We start from the raw sequence: 19,569 nt of genomic DNA, 5'->3' as shown, positions 1-19,569 counted from the left end.
GATGGCTTTTTAAGTAATGGTTTAATTACTGCCACCTTAAAAGCCTGTGGTACATAGCCAACTAACAAAGATAAGTTGATCATATTTAAGATTGAAGCATTAAATAATGGCAGGAATGGGGTCTAATAAACATGTTGATGGTTTGGATGAAGTAACTAATGAAAATAACTCAGACAGAACAATCGGAGAGAAAGAGTCTAACCAAATACCGGCATCACTGAAAGCAGCCAAAGATAACGATACATCTTTGGGATGGTTATGAGTAATTTTTTCTCTAATAGTCAAAATTTTGTTAGCAAAGAAAGTCATGAAGTCATTACTAGTTAAAGTTAATGGAATACTCAGCTCAATAGAGCTCTGACTCTTTGTCAGCCTGGCTACAGTGCTGAAAAGAAACCTGAGGTTGTTCTTATTTTCTTCAATTACTGATGAGTAGAAAGATGTCCTAGCTTTACGGAGGGCTTTTTTATAGAGCAACAAACTCTTTTTCCAGGCTAAGTGAAGATCTTCTAAATTAGTGAGACGCCATTTCCTCTCCAACTTACGGGTTATCTGCTTTAAGCTACGAGTTTGTGAGTTATACCACGGAGTCAGACACTTCTGATTTAAAGCTCTCTTTTTCAGAGGAGCTACAGCATCCAAAGTTGTCTTCAATGAGGATGTAAAACTATTGATGAGATACTCTAACTCTCTTACAGAGTTTAGGTAGCTACTCTGCTCTGTGTTGGTATATGACAATAGAGAACATAAAGAAGGAATCATATCCTTAAACCTAGTTACAGCGCTTTCTGAAAGACTTCTAGTGTAATGAAACTTATTCCCCACTGCAGGGTAGTCCATCAGGGTAAATGTAAATGTTATTAAAAAATGATCAGACAGAAGGGAGTTTTCAGGGAATACTGTTAAGTCTTCTATTTCCATACCATAAGTCAAAACAAGATCTAAGATATGATTAAAGTGGTGGGTGGACTCATTTACTTTTTGAGCAAAGCCAATAGAGTCTAATAATAGATTAAATGCAGTGTTGAGGCTGTCATTCTCAGCATCTGTGTGGATGTTAAAATCGCCCACTATAAGTATCTTATCTGAGCTAAGCACTAAGTCAGACAGAAGGTCTGAAAATTCACAGAGAAACTCACAGTAACGACCAGGTGGACGATAGATAATAACAAATAAAACTGGTTTTTGGGACTTCCAATTTGGATGGAAAAGACTAAGAGACAAGCTTTCAAATGAATTAAAGCTCTGTCTAGGTTTTTGATTAATTAATAAGCTGGAATGGAAGATTGCTGCTAATCCTCCGCCCCGGCCCGTACTACGAGCATTCTGACAGTTAGTGTGACTCGGGGGTGTTGACTCATTTAAACTAACATATTCATCCTGCTGTAACCAGGTTTCTGTTAGGCAGAATAAATCAATACGTTGATCAATTATTATATCATTTACCAACAGGGACTTAGAAGAGAGAGACCTAATGTTTAATAGACCACATTTAACTGTTTTAGTCTGTGGTGCAGTTGAAGGTGCTATATTATTTTTTCTTTTTGAATTTTTTTGCTTAAATAGATTTTTGCTGGTTATTGGTGGTCTGGAAGCAGGCACCGTCTCTACGGGGATGGGGTAATGAGGGGATGGCAGGGGGAGAGAAGCTGCAGAAAGGTGTATAAGACCACAGCTCTGCCTCCTGGTCCCAACGCTAGACAGTCACAGTTTGGAGGATCCAAGAAAATTGGCCAGATTTCTAGAAATGAGAGCTGCTCCATCTAAAGTGGGATGGATGCCGTCTCTTCTAACAAGACCAGGTTTATAAATGTAAGGTAAGTCCCTTCGGCTGCTCCCTTGTTTTGCACTCGGGGTCGCCACAGCAAATCCAAGGTGGATCTGCATGTTGAATTGGCACAGGTTTTACGCCGGATGCCCTTCCTGACGCAACTCCACGTTACATGGAGAAATGTGGCAGGGGTGGGATTTGAACCCGGAGCCTTCTGAACTGAAACCAAGCGCATTAACCACTTGGCCACCACCCCTGCAATGTAACTACTAAATTCTTTCTAACATTTTTCTAACATTTAAATTCTCTCTAAACATTTTACTTGTCAAAATTATTATTATTATTATTATAAGTAGTAGTTGTAGTTAAAAAAAAGGCTTTAAAACTGGACCTTTAATCTAGGGGTGTTGTTGGGGGGGGGGGGCACATCCTTGCCCCATGCCCCCATTCCATCTGGATTCGCCCCTGCTTTGGCGTTTGAGCACAAAGAATAGATAACATTTATTTATGCAGAAAACATGACCAGATTTACAGGTAAGAATTTTTTATTGCATTTTCACAACATGTGATCCTCAGTAAGAGAGTTTAGGTGCATTTGAGTGGAAAATAGTGTTAGTTGTTGATGCGTCGCAGAGGATCAGCTGTTTTAGATACAGAGTGGCTCAGTTCAGAATTCTAAATAAAGGAGAAAAAAAAAGCATACAAATGTATTTGTAAAGCTCAGTGCAGGTGTGCTGTTGTCACCGCGCTTTAAGAGGTGAGGACGAGTCGGAAGATTAACGCGTTAGATTACTTGTTACTAAAAAAAGTGGTTAGATTAGAGTAACGCGTTACCGGCATCACTGGTCACCAAGTGTCATTTCTTTAAAATAAGTATGAAAATAACCTTTAAATCTGATTTATGGATTTTTATTTGAAATTACTGATGCTCACCCTGAAGAAGGAACACACCGTTCACACATCTTCTGGATATATTTAATTAACTCAGGTTTGAAGATTTGTTCAATACCACTCTCACTTCAGGAGATCCCATTATAGTGTTGTGGACAACACAATATTTGAATCTTTCAAATGGCGGAACAAGCATCACATCTAATTAAAAAATAAATAAAAATAATAATACTCATGAAAATGCCCACAGGCCACTCAAAATTTCAAAATAGCAGACATTTTCCAAGATGGCTGTCATGCTTGGTATGGAAATTCATCTCATATTTACAGTATACGTATACAGATTTGCCTAATATTGATGACATGCATCAGATCATACCTTTTCAACCATGTGTGATCCAAATTTGCAACTCCAGAAGCTATGTCTCAACTCAAGCAGCATTACTTCAGCATGCCGAGTGTGCTGCTGTCCAGAAGTCCTGGGTTTGATTCCTAGTCACCCTACATGAGACATTTTATCTGCATCACTGCAGTCTAACCACCTGTAAATGGGCATTGGCCTTGGCTGGGGAAGTAACTTGTGCATTTTAAAAGGTATCAATTTCACAAAAAGATGTAATGAATCCCAGCGCTGTACCCACAGGTGAGGCAGATGATATTTTAGAGCATTACTAATATGAAATGAGGTAATTCAAATGTGTAAAGCCATAAATGCTGCCAGAGCATGTATGTGGAGCGGCATATATGGAGAAAAAAAAAAGAAGGTACTTTTCAGTGTGCACCCCCCACCCCAATCCAAGTAAGTCTGAAGTGGGTTGTGCCGGCAGTCAACCAGTGGGCCTGTTTAATTACATGACGGTTTTGGTTCAATGGACAATGGGAATGTAAAAATAGCTTTTTGGCTGTTATTTTCGCAAGTTACATGTTACAATATTGTTATCTATGAAAGTTGAGCAATAATTTATCTTCTCTACACAATGCCACCAACCCCCTCACCTCAGACTGAAAACTGGGCAGCAACTACTACACTATTTTATAGGTATTATAAATGCTTTCATCACACCCAATGTAACACATGAAGTGGCAGTCACTATACAAGTATATGTGAGAATACTGTTTAGAATTCTTGTCCACCCAATATGTACTGATAAATCATTGTGATGTTCATATTCAGGCGGTAACGTACAGCGCATGTGCACACCTGAAAACAGAAAATGTACCACTGTCAAAACAATAATATATCTAAATATTATAATAAGACTGGCCGTGCACTCATTGTTAAAGCCTGGTCCCACTGAGAGGATTAATTGCGCATGAATTGAGTATACAAATTACGGGCGTTCGTTATCGTCCACAACAAAACTGGCCACCAATGACAAATTTCTCAGTATGAATTACGGATATATTAATAATGTATAGTGAATATATGACGAACAATCACGGATGTGTAACACATGTATTGAAAATGCATCGTGCACGTGTGGCGGCAAGAGCGGTTGTATTGTGCGTGCGCGGCATCTGCATTGCGGTCATAACAGAAGTGCACTCGGGCCTGTCGGTATCACTATTCACACCAACACCACAGCCTCTGGAGCAATTGCTGGACTTGGACACATTGATTGGTATGTTGTTGGATGGCAGCAACCAGGGGCGTCGGACTGGGGGGGTAAAGGGTACTATGTACCCAGGGCCCAGAGCATTGGGGGGGGGGGGGGGGGGGGGGGGGAACACAAAAAACTGGCATTAAATACATTTTTGTGTTGCATGTTATTAATGACCATACAATTCATGTTGTAAAAGAATGTAATTAGAATGAATGTATAAATGCTGCAAAACATAATTCTGCTCTAACAATAATACTGAAAGATCTCTGAGGACCCTTCCCAACCCTGCACAGTTGTACAATGGTTTAGTCCAGGTGCACAGGCGACCCCCCCCACACACACACACATATCCCAAACGGGATCTGAGAGAAAGAGGAGGTGTTTAGTAGTGCTGAAACAACTAATCAATTTAATCGATTATTAAAATAGTTGTCAACTAATTTAGTCATCAATTACTTGTTAAATAACTTTGCTTTACCGCAAATGTTTCATTTCTTCCATCAACAGTTTCTGCAGCGCGGCTTTGCTCTGAACCTTGAACCAATCGAAGCAGTGCTTCGATCTGGTGCTTTGTTGATTCACTGCTTTATTTCGCTTAATCTTAATTTTTCCCCACTAAAACCCCAAAGAGCATATGTCTGTGAGTAATACTTACCTTTTTATGTTAATCTGACCTGTTATGGCCTTCTGAAATAGTTGATAGATGTATTTTATAACTTAAAAACGGGGCCGATGCTAACGTGTTAGTATGTCTATGGTGTTTTCAATGTTAAAGTTAGCATTAAGCTGTTGCAGCTGTCAGCACATTTGTTTTCTGTATAATTCATGGCTCAGTGTTTGTTGACATAAGAGTCAAATGTATTACAAATTGTAATATTTTATTCATTTATTTTTATTTATATATCAATAATAATAATAGCAACAACAACAATAATAGTAATAATAACTAATAATGCCACAATACAGTTTCAGAGAAACGGACAAGAAGAATCTGTTAAAAGAAAACAGAAAAGATTAAACCAATAAACAATGAGCATAAATAAATAAATATAGAAATAAATAACTGTTTCCTGCACACCTAGTGACTCCACTTCATCCCTGTTTTATATAAGTTTAATGACAGTTTGTTTTGGTCAAACTACATCTAAGCTGTTTTTACACAAGAAAAAAATAAAATGCAGTAAACTGCATATTTGTGTCTTTTTTTCATGAAAATATCTTATTAAATATAACATATTACACTTTAGTCAGGTCTTTAAAAAGGTCTTTCGTGGACTCTTGCTGTAATATGTTGTCAGTGGTTGAAATAGTTGCTGTAGGCATCTAAAAATGCTCATAATCGGGTAAAACCTGATAGAAATCTGTTTGTGGTGTGTCGGTGATGTATGTATGTGCAAAATAAAACAAAACACAGCTTTGTTTTTGATGAGAATATAACATAACTTTGTTACAAGCTCAAACATTGACGTTGCGTGATAAAGGCCTTTTAATAATAACTCACTTAAAGAAATAATGGCAAAACTCACATGTAAGTAAAAAAACCCAAAAACAAAATGATTAATCGAAAAAATTATCGACCGATGAACTGATTAGTAAAATAATCATTAGTTGCAGCCCTAGTGTTTAGGCTGAAATAAAATATGTCTTTCCTAAAAAATCAAAGTCCGGATTTCAAAAAAGAAGAGAAAAAAGGACAGGGAAAGAAAATTAACATCCCTCCTCATTACTTCTTTGTAGTCAAAAACCTACTTTGGCACACCAAAATCAAGCAAATTGGCCCACATGGTAGGATTCTGTGCAATTCAATATACCAGAATGGTGGCCATTTTCCATCTTTTTTCAGTGTTGGAAAACTGAGTAGCCTGTGAGGTTTTACCAAAAGACTGTTAAAGAAATATTTTTTTTAACCAAATTTGGTGATTGTCCCACCATTTGTAAGATTATTTCAGATACCTGCTGCACTTTTAGGAATACAGGATCCGTGTAGAGTGGGTGGAGTTACCTGAGGAGATGGTGAAAAAAGCGGTGGGCGTACTTGCTTACTGGTTCCCTGTACCCCAAAATCACAGCATCAGGAAGAGGAACAGGTGGAGCATAAAATACACTGAGTGCTGCTTCTAGTTGTGCTATGCACAGAACAGAAACACAAAAACCACAACAGTAAAGAACAAGCACAATCACAGATTACAGACACTGACTGATGTTGATCAGATTCTCTCGATAAAGTTCTTATGCCGAATCCTGGCTGGAATACCACAATATTTTGACTAACTAATATTACACCTACAAAAACTTGTTTGTGACCATTGGTTCCTAGATTCATTCAATGTCAAAATCATGTGATCTGATTTTTAGGACAAGTGTACTTCGATGAAGTCTTACATTGTGGAAACTTTTCAAGTCACATAGCAGCTGCTTACAGGGCAAAGACAAAAATATTACTCATAAATGCAATATGAAACAATTTTGTCAACTCGCTAAATTATTACTGCAGAAAGAAATGTGGCAGTATTGGTTGTAGCTTACAAAACGTTGTTTAATTATTGTGATTAATGACATATCCTATCAAATGCCTGCTAATAAAAAATGCTAATAATGAAAACTACACAGAACAATCCTTCATTAGCTTTGACAGGAATTTTAAGTCAACCAGAGAGCGTATTTCCACTGTAGAGCATCCACTGGGAAATATGTGTATTTGACCGACCTTCTCTCTCTGCATTCAGCTCCAGCCTCAGCAGATGGTTGGTGACAGAGCTCAAGCCTCGGTAGCACTCGTCTCCCATGGTGCTCCAGTCCATAGCCTCCAGGATGCCCAGTGCTTCTTTGACCTGACCACAGCGTAGCCTCTGCTGCAGCAGCTCCTCTGGCCCAATCTGGCATCCAGTAAGAGCACCTTTAACATCACACACACAAAATAAATTAAAAAAAATTAAATAAATAAATAAATAAAATATTGCAATATTTTCAGGGTTTACATAGTGTCGCACTTTCAGTTAGGTTTGCACAATGCAAACAGGTAAACATTCAACACGCTACTCAAATTCAGATTTTTAATTCAGAACACTTTGAAGTAACTTTTTAACTAGAGGGTTGACTGTTCGATCCCAGGACAGCCAGGATTAGAAATTAGATTATAAACACAGATTAGACAATAGACAGATAGCTAAACACTAAACTACAGGGTTGTCTGTTCAATCCCTAGACCATCAGGATGAAATCTGGGCAATTAGGTTATATAGAGATACTAGATAGAGCAGTGATTAGACTGATGGTGTATATTAGACAGACAGATATTTTGTGAAGAATTTCATTTTCACCTGATCAGCAGTAAATGGGAACAAATACCAAAACAAACACGATGCATCCAAAAAGTATTCACAGCGCTTCACTTTTTCCACATTTTATGTTACAGCCTTATTCCAAAATAGATGAAATTCAGTTTTTCCTCAAAATTGTACACACGATACCCCATAATGGCAATGTGAAAACATTTTTTGCAAATTTATTAAAAACAAACAAACAAAACCCCCAAGAAATCATATGCACATAAATATTCACAGCCTTTCCCATGAAGCTCAAAACTGAGCTCAGTTACATGCTGTTTCCAGTGATCATCCTTGAGATGTTTCATAGCTTAACTGGAGTCCACCTGGGGTAAATTCAGTTGATTGGACATGATTTGGAAAAACACACACCTGTGTACATATAAGGTCCCACAGTTGACAGTGCATGTCAGAGCACAAACCAAGCATGAAGTCAAAGGAATTGTCTGTAGACCTCTGAGACAGGATTGTCTCAAGGCACAAATCTGGGGAAGAGTACAGAAACTGCTGCTTTGAAGGTCCCAATGAGCACAGTGGCCTCCATCATCTGTAAATGGAAGAAGTTCAGATCCACCAGGACTCTTCCTAGAGCTGACTGCCTGTCTAAACTAAGCGATCGGGGTAAAAGGGCTGTAGTCAGGGAGGTGACCAAGAACCTGATGGTCACTCTGTGTGAGCTCCAGCATTCGCCTGTGGAGAGAGGAGAACCTTCCAGAAGGACAACCATCTCTTCAGCAATCCACAAATCAGGCCTGTATGGTAGTGTGGCCAGACGGAAGTCATTCCTTAGTAAAAGGCACAAGCCAGCCCACCTGGAGTTTGCCAAAAGGTGTCATGTTTGGAAGAAACCAGGCATCATCCCTACAGTGAAGCATGGTGGTGGCAGCATCATGCTGTGGGGATGTTTTACAGCAGCAGGAACTGCAAGACTAGTCACGATTGAGGGAAAGATGAACGCAGCAATGTACAGAGACATCTGGGATGAAAACCTGCTCCAGAGTGCTCTTGACCTCAAACTGGGGCAACGGTTCATCTTTCAGCAGGACAATGACCCCAAGCACACAGCCAAGATATCAAAGGAGTGGCTTCAGGACAACTCTGTGAATGTCCTTGAGTGGCCCAGCCAGAGCCCAGAGGTGAATCTGATTCATCATCCCTGGAGAGATCTGAAAATGGCTGTGCACAAACGCTCCCCATCCAACCTGATGGAGCTTGAGAGGTGCTGCAAAGAGGAATGGACAAAACTGCCCAAAGATAGGTGCACCAAGCTTGTGGCATTATATTCAAGAAGACTTGAGGCTGTAATTGGTGCCAAAGGTGCATCAATAAATTACTGAGTAAAGGGTGTGAATACATACGTACATGTGATTTCGTAGTTTTTGTTTGTTTTTATAAATCTGCAAAGATTTAAAAAAAAAATGTTGTGAGTAGAATGTTGGGGGGGGGGGATGAATTTCCTCCATTTTGGAATAAGGCTGTAACACAACAAAATGTGGAAAAAGTGCTGTGAATACTTTCCAGATGCACTGCAATTAATTACTGCGTGTTTCTGGATGACTGTTTCCATTCACTTTTCAAAAAATACAAGACAGAACATAATGCTAAATATATCTGGTCAAACCGTGAATATATATATTACATTTAAGGTAGATCTTAATAAAGTGTCAGAGGAGGAAATTCAAAGTTATATTTTCAATACTGAAGTGTGTAATTTTCATAACAAATTAATTTTCATAACCCTTAGCGAAAAGGAGCCTTTTCATTAAGAATAACCTACACTGAGACTAACCTGGAAAAGATCTCATTTCCTGCTCTGTCCCATTCCTAAATGGGGCAGAGCTGAGCAATTCTGAATACATGCATTTATTTACAGGTAACTTCTTGGCCTTCTGAGTGGACTGTGCAAGTTTACGTGGACAGATGTTTTTATAGTCACCTACGTTACAGCAAATTATATTTCTTTTTTGGATTGTATATATATATATATATATATATATATATATATATATATATATATATATATATATATATATATATATATATATATATAATGTAGCAATTGAAAACTTTTGATACATTTCTCCATCTCTCTCACAACATGTGCCATTTACAGTGAGGTGGACGAAGTATGGCTTAACACTCAGAATCAACACTGCAACACTTGCTTAAGACAATGGTGTCCATTGGATCAGTTTGCACTCTGAGCGACTTGTCAATCAATTGACTGGCAAATCCATTTAATCCCCAGTGTGTAGTCTGTGTGCAAATTTGGGAGCATGTCTGGGAAATGTACACATCATTTACAATAAGTGAATGTTGAATTTATTCAACACAACTAAATGCCCTTAATAAGTAGATGAAAAATAGGATTTATTTTTTTAAAATAAATACTGTATGTTCAATGGTCAAAGTGCTTCTGTGTCTGGGTGTCATCGGTAACCCTGCCTGAAATCATCTGTCTGGACGATTTTGTTTTCAATGATAAGCAGACGAGTCTGTCCGGAGCAGACTGACCAGAGGTGATTGATTATACTTCTGTATGTCTGTGGGTAGATTAGGATTCTGATGAATAATGGAAGAACAAGGTTTTGTGCCTCAACCAGAGTGCGTCTCTTTTTGTGAGTGTGAGGCCAAAGGTTTGTGTTGGTGTAATTTTACAGAGTCAATGTGGAGGAAGTGAACGTGTTGAATGCTGAAGGGTTATGGTCCACTGTGACTTGACAACTTGAAAATTGATCAAATCAAATCAAATCAATTTTATTTATATAGCACCAAATCACAACAATAGTTGCCCCAAGGCCATACAATAATTACAGAAAAACCCCAACAGTCAAAACAACCCCCTATGAGCAACCACTTGGCAACAGTGGGAAGGAAAAACTCCCTTTTAACAGGAAGAAACCTCCAGCAGAACCAGGCTCAGGGAGGGGCAGTCTTCTGCTGGGACTGGTTGGGGCTGAGGGGAGAGAATCAGGAAAAAGACATGCTGTGGAAGAGAGCAGAGATCAATCACTAATGATTAAATGCAGATTGGTGCATACAGACCAAAAAGAGAAAGAAACACTCAGTGCATCATGGGAACCCCCCAGCAGTCTAAGTCTATAGCAGCATAACTAAGGGATGGTTCAGGATCACCTGATCCAGCCCTAACTATAAGCTTTAGCAAAAAGGAAAGTTTTAAGCCTAATCTTAAAAGTAGAGAGGGTGTCTGTCTCCCTGATCCGAATTGGGAGCTGGTTCCACAGGAGAGGAGCCTGAAAGCTGAAGGCTCTGCCTCCTATTCTACTCTTAAAAACCCTAGGAACTACAAGTAAGCCTGCAGTCTGAGAGCGAAGCGCTCTATTGGGGTGATATGGTACTAAGAGGTCCCTAAGATAAGATGGGACCTGATTATTCAAAACCTTATAAGTAAGAAGAAGAATTTTAAATTCTATTCTAGAATTAACAGGGAGCCAATGAAGAGAGGCCAATATGGGTGAAATATGCTCTCTCCTTCTAGTCCCCATCAGTACTCTAGCTGCAGCATTAACTGAAGGCTTTTCAGGGAACTTTTAGGACAACCTGATAATAATGAATTACAATAGTCCAGCCTAGAGCGCCTTGGGGCAACTGTTTGTTGTGATTTGGCGCTATACAAGAAAAAAGTTGATTGATTGATTGATAGAGGAAATAAATGTAAATGTAAATAAATGTAAATGTAAAAAAGCAGTCCTACATATTTGCTTAATATGCGCATTGAAGGACATATCCTGATCAAAAATGACTCCAAGATTTCTCACAGTATTACTAGAGGTCAGGGTAATGCCATCCAGAGTAAGGATCTGGTTAGATACCATGTTTCTAAGATTTGTGGGGCCAAGTACAGATCTGGAACTTGTCCAATTATGCATTTAATGTTAACTATTCCAGTTGTATATTATGGAACAAGCTGCTTCCTGAGATCTGAGGAGACAGCCCCTGTCACCGTGTAGCAGTTTAATGTTTCATAGCACAAATGGAAGCTAATGCACGCTGCTTTGTATTGAATAAGCAATAGATTTTGTTGAGGTTTGTTCTTCAGGAATAAAACACTTTTATGATCATGTTTTTTATACCTGGCGATCACCACCAGTCAATATCAATGCAGCAGGCTGGCAAAGTCACCAACGACTTACTGTCTAATTAATTGAAAAAGTTGTGCACGTGTGTGGAGGGAGGCATTAGAGCAATTAAAATGACAAGCTGGCAATTAGCAAGCCCCCAAATCCCCTAAAGAACAGGCTAATGTGGCTAATATGTCAGCTGAGCGGTGTGCAGTTTGTGTGGTTCTGAGTGCGTGTGTGTGTGTGTGTGTGTCTGTGTGTGGGATTGGAGGGGCGGTGATGTCCTCGGTGTCTGCACTAAGTTAACTGAACAGAAACAACAGAGCACTGCGGCAACAAGGACAAGGCAAATCTCTCCCACAGCCATCAACACCAGCCTATTTGACATCAACTTCTGTGTCAGAACAAACAGAATGACATTAAGAACAAAATCAAACTGAATGGAAACAAAAAAAATAAAATAAATATATTCACTGTGCATTAAGACCAAACTTTCCATTGAAAAGCTTCATCATTATTGATTGACATTACTGATACAGAGTTCAGTGTCAAGGATAATAATGTTTATCCAGAACATTACTTTTATCTGAGAGATAAATCCTTTTGATTTCATTCAATCAAGATTCCATTTTATAAATATTACAGTCATCTTAGTACATAACTCAGCCAAGGCCCAAAATCACTAATCACTCCTATCTCAAGTTTAATTAATTCATTGTAGGCACAGAGGTGGACAAAGGAAAAAATACAAAAACCGCCACTGTCCGATTATTTATGGATCTGACCATATATTATTCATGTGATATTAGGATACTGACCAGTGAATGACAAAAATAAGAAAGATAGTTCTGTGAGCATACTCACAAAATGAGACCCATCGCTCTGCCATTATGGTACTAATTATCATTACAGTACCAAGCCTGATCCCATCAGATCTTAGTAGCTAAGCAGAGTGGGTCCTGGTTAGTACTTGGATGGGAGACCTCTTCGGAAGAACAGGGGCTGTGTGTGTTGCTCCAGTTTGACCTGGAGATGCGTCAGGAAGGACATCCGGCGTCACACTTGTTCCAAATCCTAATGCGGACCTGTTCTGGATCTGTTGTGGTGAAACTGAACAAACAGGAACAGCTGAACGGCAAAAAAAAAAAAAAAAAAAATTAGGGGCAGAACGACATACTAGCTCACACTAGCCCGGGTCCTGCGGGACTCAATCCCAATGCAGCCCTATACAGCAGGTTACACAATAATTCTTTAAATCTCACTTTTTCAGTAAACTCCCATCTCAACTCAAAATTACTCTTCTAATTTTCTTGTATGCTGAACAGCACATTCTCTGGTCTGCCTTTCCCCAGTCTGTAAAGGTGCAAGACCAGCCATGGCCAACGTGTGCCCAGATGAGATAACTCAGTGCAGGCAGGAGGGTAAGGGTGGGTGTGCACCACGGAGAGCTGCTTACTACGAATACTATGGCGGGGAAAGGGGGGAGGTGGGGGTACCCTGGAGCATAGCCAAGTCTTTCTTCCTTGTGCCTCCTGACTCGCTCCTTCTGTCATGTAGCAGGCCTTATGAAACAAGTCAATACAGAAAAGAAGTGCAAGCAAACAAATGAGCTACAGAGCATGAGTGTGTGTGTGTGTGCAGGGTACCACAGAAATAGAAAGATACACACGTGTGTTTGAAAGAATTATCATGCAGAAAAGACGCACAGCGACTTTCTTCATCAAAACCTTGGCAGACGATCAGAGCAGGGGAAGCTATTGTTGGAAGACACCCTCCCTTCTCGGTGTGCGCACAGGCAAATGCATTTGAATACACTGCCATGGACACACACACACAAACCCATAAGCACACAATCACCCACCTTCCTGCGTCCACCCCCTCACTACTGCTTTCAAACTTCCACACACTGTGCGCCACTGTCACGTCTTCTTTCCAAAGTCACAATTAAAGACGCTGGGGATGTGTGGCAAGTGCAACTCTCTGTCTACAACTTTGTTTGTGGGTGTGTGTGTTTCTGCACTTCCACAAAATTTTGATTGGCAAACTTTATCTGGGGCACCCGAGGGATCGCAGAGCCACTGTAAACGATTTATCGGAAAAATGCATCCCAGAATGCACCTGGGGGCTCTTGCCCTGGGGCGATTACTGAATGACCTCTGAGAGCGTGACTCCTACTAACCTTCCCGCCCATCTACAAATTAACTTAGTTCAGCAGTGGAGAGGCACTGCGGCTCACCAACAATGGTTCACCTGCTATATCTGCACAGATGGCTTCAGATAACGTCAAAGCCAAACCAGAGGAAAAATTACTGAAGGGGGATGCGGGCACCTTTATTTGGAAGAGGTGATTGTGAAGGTTTCAATAATATGGCCAAATTAAAAGTAGAAAAAGTAGACTTGTTGGTGGGTGTAATAGGGTTACACTTTCAAAATTATAAAGTTGCAAAAGCACAGAAACTTTTGCAGTGCAGGTACAAATGTACATTATTCCGAGCCAAACAGAAAATTATGAAGTTTTTAATGCCTGCCTAATCCTACTAGATCACCATTATGCAAATGAGGGTGCTTCTGAGTAACGTTTGCCAGTTTTCACTGTGTACTGTGTGAGCTTCCTTTGCGTGCTCTACTTTCGTCCCATAGTCCAAAGATATGCAGGTCAGATAACCTACTGTACTTTCAACAAGGAGGTCATGCCATCTGTTTATTTGGAAACAGGGTATCTCAAAGCTACTGTACGCACATCATTCAGTGAACGTTTTGGATGAGTTGGCCTCAAGTCACAGAATGATTTGCTTAGATTCTGAGACAGATTGAAATCTGAGATTTTGTTGTTGTTTTTGTTGTTGTAGAAGGTAAGTGCGAAGTACAGTTTTAACCACAGCCACCAATTTGAGCCCTGCGTGCCAACTTTGTTCTCACCCACTTTAGTAATTAACAAGCTCTCTGCAAATTAATAAATTACTGCTCAGAAAACTCAAGTTTTGTATTTTTATTATTTAGAACTTTTATTTTAGATTTAGAATGTTCTTTTCCTAGAAAACAAATTACATTTAATTGTAATGTAACTGTATTGGTGTAAACTTTTTTTATGCCCAATGTAAGGAGGGGTAGATTCCAACCAACTTTAATCCTCCAATGGAGGCGTTTTTCCTGTGGCGGGCATGCCGCGCCGGCTGCGAGCCGACATGCGCCAATCCGTCCGCACGTCTTTCATTAAAAAAATCTCCTTTAACAGTGGAATGTCCGGATAAAGTGCTGATTCCGACCTCTTCTGAAAGTTCTCTGTTCTCTCACGACGTCCTGGGTCAACAGAGGCTTAAATTTGGAGGTTTTCAGCTTGAAACAGGATGACGACGTCGCCTTGGAGCGCTGCGCGACCTCCCGCTCCGTGGGAAGTTCTTACAGCGATAGAAACAATCCAAAATCTCTCATCAGCCGTTAAAATTTTCACCGAAAACCAGCTTAATTTGTCGAATGGTGTCCACTCGGATGTGCCTCAGTTTTGGAAAAAATTTTGATGACGCACAGCGCCAGTCTCTCAGCAACTTCTCAGACAAAGGAATTCCGACGAGGGGGCTGGACCACTCCTCCCATAAGGCGTGCTCACAGGTGAATGACGTCACCGACAGGCGTGGAAGAACTCACGCATGCGCACGAGGGTTCAAGCTTGGCTGATGTAAAAACATATGAATCAAATCCATAGTTTTTTTAAAAAATAAAACAGTCGGTTTCTTTTCTAATAGACCTCGTATATACGAAGAACTCAACCCTTTTATTTCCTGTTAAGTACGTTAATTTATTGTATTGTCTTAATGTATTTATAAATTGTTTAGGTCCTTGTTATCATACACACACTGTTATTAATTATTATTATTATCAGCATTATTATTATTTTAATTTATTATTACTTCTATTTTGTCATTTGATTTTTAAATGGACCACAATGGAAATAAGTGTTTTCACTTTCTTGTGCATCCATGTATTTTTGATGTATTTACTATTATGTACTTACATTTAGCTGACTAAATAAAATCACGCACACCCACATGCACGCAGGAATGCTTTTAATATGTAGATGATTGACTGCCCCCTGCTGGAATAGAGTGTGAGTCCAGATTGTAATTATCAACAACCATTGTTCAGTGTTGTTAGCTAATACCCATAGTTTCTCCAAAAATATTAGTCCTATCAACATTCCGTTTTGGTGGCGTTCATCCTTGACCCAAAATACATAAGCACATCAAACAGCATTTTAAACCTGTTTAAACTGTTTAAACCAGAATATCATGATGTAGAGCCCAAATGTCAGCTCTCCCCAGTTTGACCGTGATCGAAGTTTAACGCATGCATGCAGAGATTTTTGTCTTTTTTGCATTCTGCTGCAAGCAGGTGCTTCTATTTTTACACACCCACAAACAGAGACGGTGGCAGAAGCCATTAATCGCACTACAGTTCTCACTCATAGTAATGGCAACATGACACTTAACTAAACTGACTAAACCAACTGAGCTACAAAAAACAATAAATAAATAACACTAAGAACACTGTTACACTAACATGAACCACAATACCAATATTTAAATCCCAAAACCACGAACTCCCATGGCGCACTGCAGCACATCGACCACTGTTCACTGTTGTTAGCTAATATCGCTAATTTCTCCAAAAATATTAATCCTATCAACTTTCCATTTTTGCAGCATATTGCTTCATATATTTGGAACAGTCAGTTCCTTTAATGCAGGGGTGGGCAATCATGTGCCATGAAGGGCGGAAGCACTGCAGGTTTTCCTTGCTACCAATCACCTCAGCAGGTGATTTCCTTAATGTTCAGGTGTTTCAGCAGGTGATTTCATATTCAGCAGGTGATTTCATTGACAACCAGGTGTTTATGTTCAAGGGAGAAGCTCATCAGCAACCCACCTGTTGAGGTGATTGGTTGCAAGGAAAACCTGCAGTGTCTCGGCCCTCGTTGCCTACCCCTGCTTTAATGTATCAGTGCTATTAAAATGAAAGCTCTTAATTTTTATGAGAACAATTTGGAATGTTTTACCTACCAAGTCGAAATCTCATGGCTGCCAGTGGTCCTTCATGAAAGTACAACATCAGAATATCTGTCCCCTCTATGGCACCATCCAGGCCTGCTCCCCACTGCAATCCCTCCAGCATCCCAGCACAGCGTACATGTTCAGAAAGTGTTAGCATGGCAGATGACGCTACCTCTTCTGCTACCAGTGCCATGTTTAGTGGTGCCAATCCCACATCAAAGCTCATCAGCTCCCCTTGCCCTCCCCCTACTATGAACATGGCCCCAGCTGGGTGCCAGGCAAGGAGGGTGGGTAGCACAGGGCAAGGGGCTAGTAAGGAAAGCCCTCTTTGCTGGTCGCACAGGACCAAGGAGGAGTCACTTAAACCTAGGAGCAGAGTAGTCTCTGAGGGGTGACGTGAACAGGAGACAACATGAGATGGCAGCAGGATGCGGGTGGCAGACAGGCGGCGCAGACGTCCATGTGCATATTCATATACACATGTATGAATCCATAGCCCGGCTACTTTGGTTTGACCTTCCACAGGCAGTTCCACTGTTAGCAGCTGGTAGGGCTGGAGCAGGCTAAAGCGGCAGTCCAGGGGGTTTCCTTCAGTCTCAACAGCGCTAAGGACCTGTCAGAGAGAGCAAGGGACAAAAGGTGAGATAACACATTGAAAGTGACATGTATAAATTTGATAGCCAACAATATATAATTACATATTCTATTGTAATATTATTTTAAAATCTGCTCCTTGAATATCAAAGCCTGGGTGAAAAAACGTAATAGATCAAAACTCTTTACATAGCGAGTGTTTAACATACAAGGCTGTTTAATTAATGATCGTGAAGGCCTAACCGACTGTGGAGTGTATCGGTCTGACAAAACTCTGCTGGCTGAGAAAACAGATAAACAGTTTAACAATATTTCCATGACTGTTATGTCTTCAACTTAAATTGACTTTAACATAATTTACTTCTATAAGAAAAGTATTAGGTGTTTCCACTTACATGTGCAGTGCCATGTTGGGGGGGGGGGGGGGGGGGGGGGGGGGGGGGGGGGGGGGGTACATTGACTGTGGTACACAATCCTCACACTGACAATTTAGAAATTGACTTATAAGATTGATATGTCAAATGATTCTTGATCTTAAATAATGATATTTAGTTTCTGGATCATGTGTAAATCATTCAGCAAGATGCAGAGTTGATGATTTCAGGGAAGATCTATTAAGAAGATGCGTTATCTCTAATGAGGGGCTAATGACTGCTCCTTACCAAATGCCACCCAGAATTATGGGTAATGCCGTACTTATGTGCCTTTATTATGTAATTAGGTCTGGGAGCTTGTGATGGTGCTGCAAGTTGCGGTATTAACCACACTACAGAACTGCCTTGGCAACCACCCAGGCAGACAACCAAGCCATCCCCATTTCTTGAAAGAAATGTGGGCATCTGCTTGATGTTCACCGGCCACAGGGGTCCCCAACACTGAGGGACCTGTGTGTTGGATTAAGCCCACAGAAACACCACTTGTGGCTCACAATATGCTAAACCGTTATATTACACCTGAGGTACTTCATGAATGTGTTTATTAAATATGGATTGTTGAATAGAAATGTTTGTTATTGTTAACACTAATATAACTAATGTATATATAGTATGCATAATTTGAGTGTATTTCATTGCTCATAAAATAAAGAAAAATTGAAAAGAAGTTTGGAAAATCCACTTTTTTTTCATCACATATTATAACACGATTGGACCTCACGTTTTCAACCAGGTCATATTTTTTTCAAAACCAGCCTCAAGGCAATTGTATTGTGCGTTAGTCAATAGAAAATCCATGAAATGAAAATTAAAAGTAAATAAAAGGCCCTTGAGTCAATTTTAAGTACAAAAAAATTAAATTAAAAATGACCCTTGCGAATGTTACACCATCTGTCAAAACCAAGTGGGAGATATAGATGGTTAAAAGTTGCATAAACTATAGCTAACATTTACACTTAGATGGGCATTCTACTTTGAAATATGTATTCTCTGATATACATCGTCAATTTGTATAAAAGATACACGTATTAAGAAATTATAACAAGTTGAAAACAACCTAAGAATTGTCCCTCAAAAATAACATCCGCAAGGGTCCATACTCTTATTAATTTCACTTTTCCATAATGGAAAAGTGAAATTTTTAAAGTTAATAGTTAATGAGTTATCTTGAGCTTTGTGGTTTATGAAAGAAATATATGTGTACTACAATTTCAAACTAGTTTGCAATAAAAACATGTAACTTGAAAAACTGACCTTTGTGTTACACTTTCATAACAGTTTAGCATATTGTGAGCCTTTTCCAAAATGTCATAGCTGACATAGCACAATGCAAGTAGATACATACTTCTCATCTTTGTCTCCCTAATACCCCCATCACATATACACTGATTGAGGCCGAATTGCATCAGAATGACACATCCGGCCACACTCAGGAAAAATTGACTTACAGCCTGAAGACCAACAGACAGCAGTCTTTGAGCATCTACATGTTTGGTCCCATTCGCTCGGCTGTCCTGAGTGTGTTGCACATGTTCAAAACACTCTTGGCGCCATCGAGATGGAAAGCACATCTGACGGCGGTCTATATGCAGTTTTTGCATCATCTGATCGCAGTCTACATATTCTGACACCATCAAAACAGCACCTGAAATGATCCGATCGCGGTTGATTGAGTTCTGAGATCGATCGGTCACAGCAAAGCCTGCTGATATGTTGTGCCACGTATGTCCACCTCCACTGGACCCCGGCAAGGGAGGGCAAAGGAAATGTTGATATAACATGTATGTGGCACACATTCACTATTTACAGTGAATGTGAA

The 19,569-nt window shown here is 39.9% G+C and overlaps 1 protein-coding gene across 4 annotated transcripts in view; it reads right to left on the bottom strand.

Moving 5' to 3' along the window:
- The window catches only part of wdpcp (WD repeat containing planar cell polarity effector), a 169,878-nt gene that overhangs the window by 54,222 nt on the left and 96,087 nt on the right, over positions 1-19,569 (bottom strand). For all 4 annotated transcript variants that reach the window (XM_034184980.1, XM_034184984.1, XM_034184983.1 and 1 more), the window contains 3 exons: positions 16,732-17,335; positions 6,974-7,162; positions 6,269-6,392 (listed from right to left, as the gene is read on the bottom strand). In XM_034184980.1, the coding sequence (XP_034040871.1) occupies positions 6,269-6,392; positions 6,974-7,162; positions 16,732-17,335 (917 nt within the window). The remainder of the gene's footprint in view (positions 1-6,268; positions 6,393-6,973; positions 7,163-16,731; positions 17,336-19,569) is intronic.

This window comes from Thalassophryne amazonica, chromosome 13 (genome assembly GCF_902500255.1).
Source record: "Thalassophryne amazonica chromosome 13, fThaAma1.1, whole genome shotgun sequence".
Lineage (NCBI taxonomy): Eukaryota > Metazoa > Chordata > Actinopteri > Batrachoidiformes > Batrachoididae > Thalassophryne > Thalassophryne amazonica.
The sequence above is the reverse complement of the archived record's forward strand: the minus strand, read 5'-3'. Positions and strand labels throughout refer to the sequence as shown.